The following is an 18,572-nucleotide window of genomic DNA, read 5'->3' as shown; positions in this document are numbered from 1 at the left end:
TCTTCCCTGTTAACTTTTACAACATTTTTATTTTGCACCTTGAAACTCAGAACTTGATCATGGCCTGTCTTGGATCATACTCATAATTGTTTCCTATTTAGCAATCTGTTCTCTGCTCACAGAGTTCTAAAAATGTCCTGGACTTCTGCGTCTCCACGACAGAAACTCCAAAAGGATTTTAACATTTTCTGATCAGTCATCACCAGCCAATAAAAAGCAAAATGTCGGCACGTGGTATAATATATTAGTTCGGGCAGGAGGAAGGTATTCCAACCAGATCCTTTCGCTCTTGCCAGAATCAAACATGGCGGGCCGCAGCCAGACCTTCCAGAACACCCAGCTCTCTTTCCCACGACCCCGGCCAGTCTCTGGGGCTCCTTTTTTTTCCACCTTCCTTACAACCCCTCGTCCGCTCCGAGAGGGTCAGCACCTGGGAGCGTGACAGCAGACCTGCTTCCCGCCCCCACTCGAGGGTCCGCCCACCAGCCAGCGCCAGCCAATCGCAGGCCGCGCTGCGACGGCCGGCAGCGCCAGCCGGCCCCGCCTTCCAGCCTCGCTGTGGCCTGCGGCTCCCCGGCCGGTAGCTCCGCTCTTGGTCGCGTTGACTGGCTGTGTGTAACCGCGGGTCACGGGCGCTCGCCTCCCGCCACAGCTCAGCCCAGCGCCGCCGAGGCCGTCGGCCCCGAGCCTCCGCCATGGACTTCGAGGACGGTAAGCGCGGCCTCTGGCTGGTCGCCGCGGCGGCGGGAGGCGGGGTGGCCTGCCCCGGGGGTCTGTTTACCGTCTCAAGATGGCCGTGTGGGCTTTGTTCTGCGGGCCCGGAGGCCGCCCGCCCGCCGCGGGCCCGGTGCCCGGAGTCGGCCTCTGTGTGGACCGGCGCGCCCGATCCCCCGGCCCGGCGCCCGCTGTGGCCCCCGACCCTGGAGTTCCGCGCCGGCCTTGGTGTGGGTAAGGACGCGCCCAAAGCGCCGCGGCCTCCGGACTCGGCCCCAGACTGGTCCCCGCCCCGCTGCGTGGAAATTGCCCCGACGCTTCCAACTTCCCTGTCTCGGGCTAAGCGGCAAGCGGGCCTCCCTTCCCGCGGCTCGCACTCGCGCCGTGGGCAGCGACCCAGATCGTCCTTTTAGTCAATCCCCAAACACAGGTTACTTCTTGCTAGATAGGATTTTCAGAGGCTTGTTCACGGTCGTGTTCCTGGTTGTCTTAGTTTAAGATGAGTTTAAAGGGCATCTGTAAGTGATAAGCATAGGTAGATCTCTATCCGGAATGGAAAGTAAGGTATTTCTGGTTAGCAAACTGGGATATTTATCCACCAACAAACATTGCCCGGGCCTTAATCCCTAATTTGAAATACGTCTGTGAACCAAAGCATTTTTCTCTGGACGGTGTATGGATGGGACTTAAGTTAGTCAGAATTCTGGCACAGCATCACATGCCCTTCAAATTCAGACCTGTGCACAACCGCCTGGGTTGGACTTGCTGTTTAAATAAACCGTATTTTAGCAGTACCTTTCAGTCGTCTCTCAGGCCAGTTCTTTAAAGCATTTTCATAGGCTCACGAAGTAAAATTAATTTGGTTTTCAACTTCTCTTCAAATCTTGGCCAACTTTATAGGAACGGGTGTCAAGGTAAAATGAATACGTAATGACAGCATTAGGGAGACATGAGAAGGGGTATGAATAAACTGGATTTAGTCCTGAGTAACCAGGCATTTCTAAATAAAATCAGTTCACTACCTAGTTCTAAGCCTCTAACCCAACCCCCAGAATTATCTTTGAATGTGCTGTGAGTCCGACAAATAATCTTTTGATCTTTGATTTGATTTCATGCCACAGAGAGTTAAAGCTATCAAATCTAAGTATATGAAAGGGGATTGGAATAACCCTTTTGTGGATAGTTTTAAGTTACTTTGAAACAGGAAGTTTAGGTATTAACAGTAGCACACTCTGGTGTTTTTTTTGTTTTAGTTGGACTTTGACTAATCCTGTGTAGTGTAGTTGGATTCTGTTGTATCCAAATGACCACTCTGTTAAATTCTTTTCTTTCAATATTTATTGGTAAAATTAACTAAAGGATTTAACAATTGCCGAATTCGTTTTGACAGAGAAATTATCATTATGATTTTTTGGTGATGATGCCACATCCTGGGTAGATGTAGCACCACACATATATGTATATACATTTCTCAGATAAGATTTTGAAATCTTTAGAGAGCAAATTAAGCCTTCCTTTTTGTTACTCCATATAAATCAGTACTGGATCCCTTTTTTGGATGTTATTATATATTAGGTTTTATAAACTAATTTTTACATTACCAAGATTTGGATGATAAACCTGCCATTTGGGGAGATAGTGAAAAGAAAGGGATATGTATTTTCCCATATGAAATATTTATAATTATTTACACCGTATTTTTGCAGATAATTGCATTAATGGCATTTAAAAAATTGTGTTTGTTTTTAGTAGATGGGTATATAATTTCAGAGTTTTGCTAATATTGCACTAATTCCTTTCTGTTAAATGTGTCTTCATAGATTACACACACTCTGCTTGCAGAAATACTTATCAGAGCTTTAATGGTGAGTATCCTCTTTCATTTGCTCTGAAATAATTAAGGGAATGCATTTCAGTTTTACTCTTCATCCATATAAAGTACCAATGTAAAAAGGGAATTGTGCCTTGTTTCGGTCATTGTTGGTCTCTTGATGTATCATTGTTAATATTGTTATAATATATATATTATTTGAGTTAGAGAATTTGGGATCAGCAAAACTTAGGGCTATTCAGATTAATTTGACTCTGTTTTATTTGAATTATGAATCCTTTAATTTATTCCAAAAGGCCCTGACTGCACTGAGTGATGCAACTAGCTGAGTTATTTTTGTTGAATTAGAGGTTTTGGTATTGAGTAAAGTAGATTAAGTGGATTATTGGCTTTGTTTTATACTGCTTCTTTTGTAACATTTTGACCTTGTTTTTGAGGTCATTTGCTTTAATGTGTCCAAATGTGTTAGTATATAAAGAACTGTCTAGAGGAGCACATAAAGAAGCCTGATTGTTTATTGACATAAGCGTGACATTAGAGTTGTGACTACAGAGCTAGGTAAAATCATAAGAGGTATGCAGCATACAATTGGGGTGGTGTTTTGATAGTTATTAGAGTTAAGGCTTTACCAGACAGGATAATAACACAAAAAACATGGAACAATTCAAAGAGGTTAAAAAGCATTATATGAATGACACCAGGGAGTGGAATTAAATATCCTAATTGCCAGAGAAATGCAAAATTCAACTGTTGTACAGGATGTAATATATTCACTAAATAAAACTGAAGTAAATGTACTACTACGTAAAGAAGACCATGTCATTTTATGGGAATAATTAACATTCAGTTAATTTCTATTTATCATCTCTAAGAATTTAGAGAAACTTTGATGTTGACTAAAAAGGTTAAACATATAGGAAGTAGTCAGTGTATATTGAGGGCTGAAAAATATATTTTCGAGCAGCAGAGTGATATAATAAAATTACCAGAAGAAGTTTAATTTGCATGACATGTAGGTTAGATTGAAAACTGGAAAATTATCAAGAAGGCTGTTTCGTAAATTCAGGTGTAAGGATTTTGGACCTTGAACTTGGGAGGTGATGATAGTAATTTAAAAAATATTAAGCTATTTCTTGAGAAAATTAGCAGAACTTTCAGGCTGCCTAGTAGTGAGTAGAAAATTGAGAAGGATGAATAAAAATGAATCCAGGATTTTAAACTGGAGTCAGTAGAACTAGTACTTTTACCAAAGAGGTTTGGAATAATAGAAGGCCATGATCTCCAGTAAGCTGTAACAGAGAGTTGAATTTAATGCCTAAATATAGGGCTTTGAAATGCAGAATTATAGAGGGCCAGAAGTTTATTTTCTTAATGTACAGTGTTGCAAAAAGGGCTTCAGAAATTTCTGTCACTAATATTATGACCTTCTTTTTAAAACTTGCACTTTATTTTTAATTGAAGTATAATTGACACATAGCATTATATTAGTTTCAGGTGTACAGCATAATGATCCCAAATTTGTATACATTGTGAAATGATCACCACAATAAGTCTAGTTACCATCTATCACCATACATAGTTTTCCTGTAATGAGAACTTTTAAGATTTACTTTCTTAGCAACTGTCAAATATTCAATACACTATTACTAACTATAGTCACTGTGCTATACATTACATCCCCATGACTTGTTTATTTTATAACTGGAAGTTTGTACCTTCTGACTCCCTTCACCCATTTCACCCACTCCTATACCTACGCCCCTTCTCTGGCAACCACCAATCTGTTATATCCACGAGCTAGGCTTTTTTGTTTGTTTTGTTCTGATTTGATTTGTTTTTTTTTTTTAGATTCTACATATAAGTGAAATCGTATAATATTTATCTTTCTTTGTCTGATTTATTTCACTTAGCATATGCCCTCAAGATCTATCCATGTTGCAAATGGCAAGATTCCATTCTTTTTAATGGCTAAGTAATATTTCATGTATATACATACATATATATCCCATCACATTATCTTTATCCATTAGTCTATTGATGGGCACTTGGGCTATTCCATATCTTGGCTATTGTAAATAATGCTGCAGTGAAAATGGGGGTGCATATATCTTTTCAAATTAGTTTTTTACTAATGTTATGACTTATTTTTCTCTTAATTGTAGTTCCAACAGTGGTTCTCATTTAAGGGTGATTGTTAGACTTCCCTGTGGAGCTGTTTCAAAGTGTATCTGTTTAGGTCATACTCTAGTCCCCTTGAATCTTAATTTTTAGAGTAAATGGTCCCAACTATGTAAGTTTTAAAGAACTACTTTGAATGATTTTGGAATGCATCTTTAGGTAAAGACCACTGCTTGACACCACTTTGAGGTCTGAGTTATCTACATTTTATAAATGAGGAACTTAATTTCAGGGATGTAGTTTGACTTCAACAGATATTTATTGAGTGCTATGTATCAGATATTGTTCTTGGAGCTAGCAATATAGCAGTGAACAAAATGGACACATATTCCTGCCTTTGTGAAGTGTACCGTCTAGTGGGGTGAAATAGACAGTAAACAAGAAGTAATATATATTGTACTATTGCAATTGCTAGGGAGAATAATAACACAGGGCAGGGTTGTGTGTGTGTGCGTGTGTTACAATTTTAAAGAGATTAGCTAGGGAAAGCCTCACTAAAAGGATAACTTATGAGCATAGATTTGAGGGAGATGAGGATGCAAGCCATGAAGCTATCTAGGGGAAGAATGCTGTAGACTTTAGGAAATAAAAGGTGTGTAGTAGTTACCAGTTGAAGCCAACAATGCATTGATTGTCAGTGTTGTATTTTCCAGCGACTGAAATGAAGTAGAAGACACTGGAAAACATGTCAAGATACAAATTTCTTGGAAGGAAGTTGTATTTCCAGTGTCTTCATATTTCCTTGCTTTAAAATAATTCTTCTTATATAAATAGCAGACAAAAAAAGGGAAAGCATTTTGGGTAGAGGGAAAGCAAGAAGGAACTCTGTAGTGAAGTAAAAACACACAGAACAAAGGTAGGGCTGAGTACACTGTGCTTCAGAGAGACTTAAGATGGGCTTGACTACAGCAGATGATTTTTGCTGAGTAATCTTAAAACAAGGTTAGAATAGTGAGGTGTAGCCAGAAGGCATTGAAAGTCAATTTGCTTAATATCTAGGAAGCAATAGAAAGTGAAGACCTGAAAGAGTTGAGGGTGTGAGCAACCCAGATACAGAAGAAGAGCATTCCAGGCAGAGGGAATAGCAGGTGCAAAAATGGATATATGCCTGTTGTAGTCTAGGAACAGCAAGGGACCTAGTATAGCTAGAGTGGAGTAAGGGGAGACCATAGATGATGAAATTAAGAGGCAGTGGGGTAGATAAAGTTAAGAGGTAATGGGCAGGATTTCTCAACTTTGACACTGTTGACATTTTGGACTAGATAATTTATCGTTGTTGGGGGAATGTGCTGTGCATTGTGGAATGTTCTAGCAGCATCCTTGGCCTGTTGTCATTTGATGCAGGTAGCACCCACTACCCATTTTGGTGACAGCCAAAAATGTTTTCAGACATTACGAAATGTCCTCTTGGGGGCAAAATTGCCCATGGGTAAGGACCACTGGTGTAGGGCCTTATAGATTATCTTAAGACTTTAGCTTTTACTTGGAGTAAGATGGGAAGCCATTGGAAAGTACTGAGCATTGAACATAATTTAACTTACATTTTAACAGAATTCTTCTAGCTATTTTCTTCACAATAAACAGAAAGGGAGCAGAAGTGGAAGCAGGAAAACCAGTTGGGAGACTGTTGCGATAATGTAGGTGAGAGATGCTGGTGGCCTGCACCATGATGCTAGTAGTGTGGAGGTGGTAAAAAGTGGTCTCATTCATGACTTAGTGTCATACAACTTCTTAGTTATTTTGATCATAAGTCAGTTGTTTTTTCGTACTACTCCACAGCTCTTACCTTGTGATTTAATTATACATGAGTTTTAACATTTGTTGAGCTTATCATTTATATGATAGCATAATCAAAGCAATAGAACAGATTTGATTTAAAATGTCAGTTTAATTTTTGAGTGAGTTACTTTCATTTAATATATTTTTTTATTCAGAAATAGTTGATGGAATACTATATGTTTCAGGTGTATAACAGTGATTCACAATTTTTAAAGGTTATATTCCATTTATAGTTATTGTAAAATACTGGCTGTATTCCCTGTGTTGTACAGTATATCCTTGTTCTCATTTAATATTAATAGTAAAGGTATGTTATAGTCTTACAACTTTATTTTTAAAGTGATTTTTAAATTCATTCAGTAACCTGGAAGAATATTGTTTATATATAAATGGTCATCTTATAGAATCTATATCCCTATAATCACACTGATTATATGCAATGCATATAAAGACTTTTCCTCTTTTCCTTTTTAATTAACTGAATAGTAACAGTAGTATGAACAGTAAGCCCAAGTCATTGCAATATAAAGATAGCTCTGTTAATTTTTGTGTACTCCACAGTGCCTTGCACAAGGTGAGTGTTCAATAAATGTTAGTAATTTATGACTCTGTAGTGAAATAAAAACACACAGAATCAAAAAACTGAAAGATTTAGTATCCAAAGGAAGCCTCTGCTGACTCAAAATAGAAATGAGCAGAAGTAACGAAATACAAGTTTTTTTGTTTTGTGTACCTAACTGAACCTAAGTCTAAAATTACATTTTAATATGAGGCCTTTAGAGGAAGCTTTTTATTTTGAAAACTTTATTTTAATGTCGAAATTGTCCCCTATATGAGATATGAGCAAATTATATTGTATAATACCAACTCTAAAGACAGATAACTGACTGTTTTATCAGTCTAGAACTGTGTTATCTGATATGGTAGACACTAACCACGTATGACTATTGAGCACTTGCAGTGTGGAGAGTCTGAATTGAGGTATGCTGTCTTAGTCTTAGTATGAACTTGACTTGAAGTCTTAGTATGAACAAAAAACAATGTAAAATATCTCAGTACTTTCTGTATATTGATAAACTTTTTGTTATATTAAAATCCATTTGTATGCCTTGCACTTTGGATCTTTTTACGATTTATGATACTGTAATATCAGGCATTAGTTATTTGAAAAGTACTGGTTTATTGAGTTATTTGGATTTTCCAAATATTGACAGATTTTATTGTACAATGTAAAAAGTCATATTCAGTAATACTAGTATCAATTTTATCAGAAAAACCTTTAAGTATTGGGAAGCTGTCAAGCTCAAGTTTTATAAAATTCTTATTTTCACGTGAGAGCTTGAATTTCATTGGCAACAAATATTGTCACCTGTTTTCTTTGAAGTGAGTTTCACTTCATTTTTGAGAAAGTGTCTGCCAGATGCTCAAGTCTGAAAGCCATAGTTTTTGAATGCCAGTCTTTCCTTTCAGTAAAAATAGTATTCCTTGTAAAAAGTGGCTAATTCAATGGCTTTTCCTGGAGAGAACGATTGCACTTAAGGGAACTTTATGCACTGATATGCAGCAAAATTGCTTTACATACATTTTCCATTTTACTGTGCAGAATATCATAAAGAGAGTGTACTCAAAGGTCATGATTTAATAAAATTAATAATTCTTACTGCTTCATCAAGGACATTCTTTAAGCAATGATGGCATTTTTATTATTTTTTACTGCAAGTGTGCACTACAGCTACTAGTGTGGTCTGGTGTCACTGCCTTGATTTGTGCTATAGCGCCAACAGTTTTATCCACCAGTGCTTCTGCATCTTCAGTGCAAAAAAGTTTTCAACACTGTGAAAAAGGCAGATAATATCTTAGTACTGTTTATAAAAATAGTTTGACCTTGTGGACCCTCTGAAGGGGTCCTGGCAACTCTCAGTAGTCAACAGGCTATTGAAAACTGCTGTCCTAGGGTGCATAAAAAATTTGTCAAAAATCAGACCCTGACCACAAGTCTAGTGTACATTTAAAATGAGGCCACAGGACTTCCCTGGCAGTCCAGTGGTTAAGACTTCACGCTTCCAGGGGACACAGGTTCCACCCCTGGTTGGGGAACTAAGATCTCTGTATGCTATGTGGCGCAGCCAAAAAAAAAAAAAAATTAGGCCACAAATAGCAGAATACTGTATAAGGCAGAGTATCATAAATACCATGTAAGAGCTACAGAGTTGTGTAGATATTCAAAAGAAAAAGATGATAATCAACAGAGATAACATCAGTAAAAATGTTCTTGAAAGGATTAGTATTTGAAATGGACTTTAAAAGATTAGAAAATTTCAACAAGCCGATATTTGGGGTGGTAGAAGAGAGTGTTTCATATAGAAGCGACAGCACGAAACTAGAGGGGTGGTTATTTATGAGACTTCGGGAAAATCATTTCATCTCTTTGGACTTTTTAGTTCCATAATCTATAAAATGAAACGATTAAATTTGATCATTTAGGTTGCTCTCAGGTTTAAAGTTGCAAGATTTTGTTGTTAGGACCAGAAATCATATTTATATGATTATAATTAAAATTTAGCATTTTTAAAAGATAAAAATTAATGTATTTGCTCCGTGTATATTCTTACATTTATTAGTGCATAAAACTTGGAGAGGGTGATAAATGAAGGATCTTAAAGGACTTTATAGGAAACACATTCTGAATGGTTTTTAAATTTTTTCAATTTTATAATCATAGTAAATTCATTTTATTACCTCTTTTGTTGTATTTGTTTTTCATGTCAGAGGTTGGGATGTAAGTGGAATTACAGTGTAATAAAATAAGTGCCTCGATTGTATCATAATTTTTTTTTAGTGTCTGCATTGCTAGAATTCACATTCATTCCCTTTATTCAGAGTATTTGAGGATTTAAATATTTGTTGAGTCATTATTTATAGGCACAGTACCACAGATTGGCCCTACTCTGATTTTACTTTTTAAAGATACCTATTTCAGTTACTGTGAACTAATTTCAATTGGGCTAATTTAAAATGTGGCTGCTTCTGAGTTTTTAGACATTTTGAGAGGAGTTAGATGTAGAAGACTATACTTGTAACAAAAATTTTTCCTTTTGACATTATTAAATACTGACTTTTCTTGAGAATAGGAATTACTAATTATGAACCATGTAGCACCTAACACAGGGCCTTATGGTAGTACCCTAGTCAAATAAACATTGGCTATATTGAAGATAATTTTAATATAGAACTTTTTAGTTGATAATGTTTTTCTTTGAAAAATTAGGTTTCATTAGCAAATCTGATTTTTCAGTAGATTATAATCTGTGTGTTTTTTTCTTCAGTGTCTGTTGTGACTTTAGCTTAAATGTTAATGATGAATTATCATCTCAGTTGATTGATATGAATATCTTGTGTTTTATGCAAAGATTCCTGAAGAGAATGGTATCTTACTGACCTTTTGCTATTGACTCTTTTAGGAATGGATCGTGATTATGGCCCCGGATCTTATGGAGGTCTGACATTCAAGGATATTTATCTAAAAATTCTTCTTTTGAGTGCCAGTAAAGGTGAGCGTCATTTAATTTTTTTCTTTTTAAACTCTTTGTAGGGATGGATCGTGACTATGGCCATGGATCCTGTGGGGGTCAAAGATCCATGGACTCCTACCTAAACCAGTCATATGGCATGGACAGTCACAGTGGTGGTGGTGGGGGTAGCAGGTAAATTGCTTCATCACTTGGCCAAATAATTAGATGACTGTAAGATTCTGGATATTCTAATTTCCTATTCCTTAGGCATGTGACGCTACTTGAACTTTGCTATTTAGAATCACCTTAAATGTTGAAAGGTGTTAATGGTTCTAAAAATTATCTTAGCATCACTGGCAGACATTAGGAAAATCTCAGGAAAACCTTTATCATTTCATTATAATAGAGTAAGATTTTCTGTCTTTAGCAGTGAGCATTTTTTTTTTTTTTTTACTTCTTTGACTTTTAACTGCTTATCAATCAGAATGTCCTGAACAAATGATATAAAAATGTTATTGGAAATATTATTTGTGAAGCTTTTTGTTATGAATTTCCAAAAATCTTTACTACTGTGGGGTACTCTATAAAGCAGCAAAGCAGTCTTTGACTAGAATGGGTTTAACTGAACCAGTCTAGCAACATTCAATTTCTAAGAAACATTTAAAATAGTTATTCTTTTAATTTTAATTTTAATTTTAAAGTAAGTTACAAGAGCATATTGTAATAATAAAAGTGTTCTTTAAATCATGTCTAGATTATTTATTGGCAGGTACTGCTTATACCAGAAACACTTGTGCTCTAGACTTAGGAACATTATATTAAAGCCATGAGTATGATACCTTTGCTTATTTTAATGCAGTAGAATTTAGATTGTACTTATGTTTCACTGTCAATGCTGTGTAAAGCTTAAACCTAGTTGAACTCCTACAGGCTTTAGGGTTGACCACATTTCAGGTCAAGGGGGGATCTACTTTTTGAGGCACAAAGTTTCCTACTAGATATAAGTAAAACTAGTTAGGAAACATTTGAAAGTATTGTCCTTCTTCATAAATTGAAGGATCTGGATTCCTTAAGGATGGACCGAATGATGCTTACTTTTCTTTTTTCTGCTTCAAGTGTGCCATTATGGTTTATAGTAGAGAAAAATCAAGAAAGTAGATACAACAATTTTGCTTACGTGATAGATGTTTTGAAAAATGTAGTTGAAAAGAGGAATAATTTTTATATGGTTACTAGGATTCAGAAGTAAATAGTACCTTCTATTTAGTGATCTGTAAATAATTGAAGTAATGTAACACATTTAAATGTTTTACCATATCTTTTCCTGCCCTATTACATTGTAAATGTAATGTGCGTAAACTATGTAGATGTTATCATTTATCTCGTGTAATTGTGGGCCTTTATAAAACTTTGTTGTAAGATAAGCGACTTTTGTAATCCATGCTTTGGTGAGAAGTAAAATGATTTGTTTCTTCTGTTGGCTCTATTAAAACCTTGAGGAGACTGTACACTCCCTTTTTTAGAGTAGCTTTATGTGATAATTTTATGTGCTACTAGGGAATAATTTTTTATAATAGGGAATAATTTTTCAAATAATTGAAGACCTTATAAAATGTATTCTTTCTAATCTGCCTTGAAAATTCATATGCAGAGGGTATATGTTGGTGGTCTTTTACTTTTATGTTCTATTTTATGTGCTTATCCTTCTAGATTTGTTAGATTTATTAGTCTACAAGTAAAAAGTGACTGAGGATTGATAATTGACCTTAACCAAAGTTTGGCAAGTTGCCAAACTTTATAACCAGATAATTCTCCCAATTTTGACTGCTGTAGACACAATGAAGCAGTTTTGTCATATAGATTATTGGGGGTGCAAATGGATCTCTTCTGTGTCACAAGTAGCCTACATCTGTGTAGTCTTCACAATTTGTGTCCCTATTGAAAGCCAAAATACTGTAAATATTTTGTATTTTCCAGTATTAGGGATGGATTCAAAGAAAGTTTGAGTAGTTTGTGAACTTTAACAAATGACTTTTCCCAAGACTAGGGCTGGGCTTAAATAATGACAGACAAATCTTTTCTTTCTAATAATATAGAAAGCTGCCAAAAAGCAGATTTTTAAGCTAAGGTTTACTTAACTCAATTCTTATTTAAACACTGACTCAGATAGCTTTCTATCTGGTCTCATGTTGAACTGCCCAGCCCTAATCAAGTGTGAACAAAAGTAGAACTGTGCAAACCAGTATGGTATAAATGAATTTTAGTTGATAAATGTCATCTGATAATTTGTCTTTTGAATTGTCTAACATTAGTAAGCTTACTTTTGTTTTTTCCCTCACTGTGCAACTCTTCCAGGTTTGGACCTTATGAGTCTTACGACTCCAGGTCTTCTCTGGGTGGGCGAGATCTGTACAGATCTGGCTATGGTTTTAATGAACCCGAACAAAGCCGCTTCGGAGGTAGTTATGGTGGTCGATTTGAGAGCTCCTACCGGAATAGCCTTGACTCTTTCGGAGGTAGAAACCAGGGCGGGTCTAGCTGGGAAGCACCTTACTCCCGTTCAAAATTGAGGCCTGGGTTTATGGAGGACAGAGGAAGAGAGAATTACTCTTCCTACAGCAGTTTTTCTTCACCCCATATGAAGCCTGCACCTGTAGGCTCTCGGGGGAGAGGAACGCCTGCTTATCCTGAAAGTACGTTTGGAAGCAGAAACTATGATGCTTTTGGAGGACCATCAACAGGCAGAGGCCGAGGCCGAGGAGTAAGTACAACAGAATCTTTTCAGATTCTTTTCACTAGTCACTCTTTTAAACCCTTTCAAGACCATGGTTTTCAACTAGAGTAAACACTGTTCATCCCAGTGTATTTTGAAGAAAAGCTGAGTCCTAAGCATAATTTTTAGGTTGCCTATAAAAGTTTTTCCACCTCAGAAAATAACGTGGCAGTGTGAGATGACTGTTCATAAAGTTTTGCCAAATCTCCCTTTATTAAAAAGGTGAGGATATTAGGTTTGGTCTAAAAGGGGTTAAAAGGAGTTGCATTTTTCCTTGTAAACACTAGCAATTTTGCTAGTGGGACAGTTCTTGGATTATGTAAAGGTAATGAACCCTTTTGGAGTTTTTGAGTAGGTTAAAGGTGCAATGTATGATAAAATGTGTATACTTTGCTGCTAAACTCTAGCACGTAGAATTTCTTCAAAGCTTCATATTTCACATTAAACACAAGAGACTAAAAGTCGGTGATAGTTGAGGGTAGCTTAACCATGTTTACATGGTGAAGTAGTTGATATGTATAATAGGTTGTAGATGATTTGTGGTCAGTATAATTTTGCTAACTTAACTCTCTTACAGTATGTCCTATTGCTGGGTGTTCTGTTTTACCTGTGTCACTAGTTTTACTATTGAGAAATAATTTCCTCCCTGTATAAACATGTCTATGGCTTCTTCCTAGGAAGTAATATTTTGTAAATTACTGCTTAAATGAGTAAATATACTAGTCTTCAGGTATTTAATTTCAGGATATATAGTATAAAGATTATGCCTTACATTCTCAGGTAACTTGACTGACATGAAATTTTACCTAGTAAGGGTATGTAGTTTGTGGAGTTATTATGCACTTTGATCCTATAAAGAATATTGTATTTTTGCTATAACGTGAGGAGTGTTTTATTTTTTTTAAGTCAGTTGCTCTTAATATTCTGTTTGCAGAGGAAAGTACTTCTGATAAAAAATGCTGTAGGGCACACATTTTTGACTGCTCACTAGCCTTTGGTACATCAGTGTAGTTTGTCATACTTGTGTAGAAATTTTGCATTTATAACAGTTACTCTTTACTTATGTAAAATGCATTGCACCTTTAATGGATAATTGATGAAGATTTTTCTGATGTGACTATGTAAATTACCTGGAAACACTAATTTATTCAAGTCTACTAGGTTAGATAGGTATTCCTAAGCATAATATACAAATGTAAGCAACTGATATGTTGCTATTCTACCATGCTTCATGATTGTAGGTTAATTAAAAATAGTTGGGATAATAGGCTTTGGGTTTTGAAATTGAAAATCTATTCCAGTTGGAAAATTTGGAAAACTCTTAACGTTTTCCATTAGGCAAATGAGTTTTTTCTCAATGAGACTTCAAATATCAATTTTGTTTTCATGATAGAAAAACAGGTATTCCTGTTCTTTGTTTCCACCATTCTAGTCGGAATGGACTTTTCTTTCTTTCTTCCTGTTAATGACATAGATGAACCAATAGGGCTTTCTTTTTTAATCTTCACTTGTACAATTCCCATTGGATCCTTCTCTTCAGATTACTCCTCAATCTTTATCTTCTAAAAGTAGGGTTAGTAGAGTAAATTTCTATGAACATGTGGCCTCTTGGTGTAGTGGATTTTGTTAACGACAAGAGAAGAGGAAGGGACACAAAGAGTCGTTTGGTTGCATGACTCTTCGTCTGTAAACTTTTGCTTCTTGGGCTTCTGGGTCAGAATATGTTTCTCTAGGTAAGAATGTGAATGGAACGTCAGATGCAATTCTTTATCTGAAGTGTGTCTTGGAAGTTGATGCATGGTTATGCTTTAACTCTCCTATTTCATACTAATGTTCCATCTCGCCTTCTCATCCCTTTTTCAACAGGGAGAAATCCTAAATCATTTCTGGATCTTTTTTTACTTCAAACTTCAAATATGGTCTTCTTTGTGTATCTTAGTTTTAAGCCAGGTTTTAGTAAAATAAAGATTTCTTTTAAGGTCTTTTCATGGGAAAACATCGATTAGGAACTCTGAAGAGGAGTTGTCAGAGAGTTGTACAAGTGGTAATATTCTGACAGGCACATATGTTGTTTATGATCTAAAGTAATTTTGAATTGTAAGAATCAAAAAATAGGAAATATTCATATTTGTTCTTCTGGAAATAAAAATACTAATTCAGTGGATTTGAGCTCATGTAATAATTTACAAAGTTTTTCAATGTATTTATTCAGAGTGGACTTGGAAAATTTAGTTACATTCTGAGGAATTTTCAGGTGAAGAATTTTAGATAGGTAACATGTAAATTATATATGAATTCATACGTTGTCTTTGGATATTGTGCTAATATTTCTTGATTTCACAAATTTGCAGCATATGAGTGATTTTGGAAGCATTCATAGACCTGGAATTGTTGTTGACTATCAAAACAAACCCACCAATGTGACAGTTACTGCTGCAAGAGGAATAAAGAGAAAAATGATGCAACCATTTAATAAGCCTGGTGGAACCTTTATCAAGAAACCCAAGCTAGCAAAACCTGTGGAGAAGATGAGCCTCAGCAAATCACCCAGTAAGTAAGAAAACATAACCTTGCTATGGTTCAAGGTATTTAACTCAGTGCATTTTAGATAATTTTTTCATGTTTATATAGAGAAACAGTATAATAATTACAATTGTAGAAGTCAGATCTGCAGATGCCCTAATCAGTCATGGATATCAAAATTACCGAAAGATACTTTTTAATTCACATGCCCTGGTTCACCCCTCTTTGCTAAATCTTGATTTAGGGTGGAGCCAGAACGTCTATATTTTTAAAAAGACCTCACACATGATTTTGATTCAGACTCCTTTCTTGGGTGTTATATTTATTTTTGGATATATTATTGAAGAAGTGGTATGTTCCATTACATAGAATCCCCTTCATGAGGTCAAAGGCAAGAAATTTTTCATGGTCCTTGGTACCAGGAAAAGCTGTGTATTCTCCTAGAAAATTAATTTGCTTTTTATCTTCTGGACATGATTATTCTTAGAGATAATCATATTTCCATTTTTATAGTGTTAAAAATTGAGAGCCAGTCTGAAAATGGAATTAAGAAAACAATTTAATTCAGTTAGCATCAAGAAGAATTGAATACTCAGGAATAAATTTAACAAAAGAAGTGCAGGGCTCACCTGGTGGTGCAGTGGTTAAGAATCCGCCTGCCAGTGCAGGGGACATGGGTTTGAGCCCTGGTCCAGGAAGATCACACGTGCCGTGGAGTAACTAAGTCTGTGCGCCACAACTACTGAGCCTGTGCTCCAGAGCCTGCGAGCCATGACTACTGAGCCCATATGCCACAACTACTGAGCCCGTATGCCACAACTACTGAAGCCCGCACACCTACAGCCTGTGCTCCACAACAAGAGAAGCCACCACAATGAGAAGCCCGCACACTGCAATGAAGAGTAGCCCCCTCTCGCTGCAACTAGAGAAAGCCCATGTGCAGCAATGAAGACCCAGCACAACCAAAAATAAATAAATAAAATAAATAAATTAGAAAAAACCAAAAGTGCAAAACTTATACTTTGAAAACTATAAAACATTGTTGAAAGAAATTAAAGATCTAAATAAATGGAATACTAAATAAATGTTCATAGATCAGAAGACTTAACATTATTAAGATCATAATACTCTCCCAACTGATCTACTCATTCAGCCCAATCCCTATCAGAATGCCACCTAACTTCTTTGCAAAAATTGACAAGTTGATTCTAAAATTCATAGGGAATTGCAAGGGACGTAAAATAGCCAAAACAATCCGAAAAAAAAGAAGAACAAAATAGACTCATTACTTCATGATTTCAAAACTTACTACAAAGCCACAGTAATCAAGACAGAGTGGTACTGGCACAAGGACAGACATATAGATCAATGGAATAGAATTGAGAGTCCAGAAATAAACTCATAAATCTATGGTCAAATTTATTTTAGAAAAAATGCTAAAATTATTCAATGAGGAGAGAGTAGTTTTTTCAACAGTTGGTGCTGGAACAACTGGATTGCCACATGCACAAGCTAAAATGCAGCACCTAAATGCAAGGACTGAAACTGTAAAACTCTCAGAAGAAAACAGGGGTAAGTCTTCATGGCTTTGGATTTGGCAAGGAATTCTTAGATATGACACTAAAAGAATGAGCAACCAAATAAAAAATAGGTAAATTGGACTTTATCAAAATTAAAAACTTCTGTGCTTCAAAGGACACCATCAAGAGAGTGAAAAGACAGCTCACAGAGTAGGAGAAAATATTTGCAAATTACATATCTGATAAGGGACTTGGGTCTAGAATATATAGAATTTTTAAACTCAATAAAAAGAAAAATAGCCCAATTGAAAGAAGTGAGCAGAGCATCTGAACAGACATTTTCCCCAAAAAGATATACAGATAGCCAATAAGCACATGAAAAAGTGCCCAACAATTAGTTAGCAGGGAAATTTAAATCAGGACCACGATGAGATACCACTTCATACTCACCTGGATGGCTAGAATCAAAAAGATAAGAACAAGTCTTAGCAAGGATGTGGAGAAATCAAAACCTTCTTATACCACTGGTGGGAATGTAAAACGGTCCAGGGACTTTGGAAAACAGTTCCTCAAATGATTAAACAAATTAGCATATGATCCGGCAGTTCCACTCCTAGGTATATACCAAGAAAAATGAAAACATGTCTGCACAAAAATTTGTGTACGGATACATATAACATCGTTGTTCATAGTAGCCAAAAGGTAGAAACAACCCAAATGCTCATCAGTGGATGAATGGATAAACAAAATGTGGTATGTCCATACAGAATAGAATGGTAGCATATTTTCCAGCCATAAAATGGAGTGAAGTACTGATACATGCTACAACTTGGATGAACTTTGAAAAGATTAATGAAGTGAAAGAAGCCAGTCACAGAAGTCCACATATATGATTCTTTTCATTTGAAAGTGTAGAATACAGAAGTCTATAGGGATAGAAAGTAGATTACTGGTTGCTTTGGGCTGTGGGGTGTGAAGGGAGTAATACCAGGGTACCAGATTTCTTTGTAAGGTGATGAAAATGTTCTAGAATTGATTATGGTAATGTTTGCACATGTCTGTGAATGTTCTAAAAAACATTGGATTTACATACTTTAAATGGGTGAATCGTATGGTTTATACTGAATTATATCTCAATAAATCTTAAAAAGAAAAGTTCAGAGCCAGATTACTCTGTTTCTTTTCTCCGTCATTGTATTTTATTTAACTTTGTAATGTATCTCTAAATGAAATCAAGTACATTTGACCAAATTAGATTGTCAAGAGGATACATAAATAAAAGGTAAGGAAATGTCTTTCTCAACATTCTTTGTGAAAACATAATAGCAAAATAATTTACAACAAATACTTTGCCTGTTTTTGACTACACTGAATTATTTTTTGTTTTTTATATTTATTTTATTTTTGCCTTGATGACTGAAAAGCATTTTATCTTCCAAGTTAGGTGATATTGCAAGGGGGCAAAAATTACTCTCTTCCTTAGAATTAATATTTGATTGCCTAATCTTGTTGGGACTGGAGGAGGTTAAGATCATTGTAATGAATGAATATTCCAAAATTTTGTAGTCCAGTTTTTCAAATTTTTTACATCCAGTTTTAAAAATAAGATATATATATATATATATATATATTTTTTAACATCTTTATTGGTATATCATTGCTATACATTGGTGTGTTAGTTTCTGCTTTATAACAAAGTGAATCAGTTATACATATACATATGTTCCCATATCTCTTCCCTC

General features: G+C 35.8%; 1 protein-coding gene across 6 annotated transcripts in view; it reads left to right on the top strand.

Annotated features, from left to right (window-relative positions):
- Positions 1-294: 294 nt before the first annotated feature.
- ZNF326 (zinc finger protein 326) overlaps positions 295-18,572 on the top strand; it is a 37,287-nt gene continuing 19,009 nt past the window's right edge. The window contains exons 1-6 of one of the 6 annotated variants that reach the window (XM_007113554.3): positions 295-711; positions 2,535-2,579; positions 9,964-9,999; positions 10,095-10,206; positions 12,370-12,775; positions 15,139-15,337. In XM_007113554.3, coding sequence (XP_007113616.1) covers positions 696-711; positions 2,535-2,579; positions 9,964-9,999; positions 10,095-10,206; positions 12,370-12,775; positions 15,139-15,337 — 814 coding nt within the window. In that variant the 5' untranslated portion in view covers positions 295-695. Of the gene's footprint in view, positions 712-2,533; positions 2,580-9,963; positions 10,054-10,094; positions 10,207-12,369; positions 12,776-15,138; positions 15,338-18,572 lie in introns of those variants that run through there. The other 5 variants (XM_007113555.4, XM_028489172.2, XM_024119825.3 and 2 more) reach the window with 5 other exon arrangements.

The sequence above is a fragment of the Physeter macrocephalus genome, chromosome 4, assembly GCF_002837175.3.
Source record: "Physeter macrocephalus isolate SW-GA chromosome 4, ASM283717v5, whole genome shotgun sequence".
Classification (NCBI taxonomy): Eukaryota; Metazoa; Chordata; class Mammalia; order Artiodactyla; family Physeteridae; genus Physeter; species Physeter macrocephalus.
This window is presented reverse-complemented; position numbering and strand designations above follow the sequence as displayed.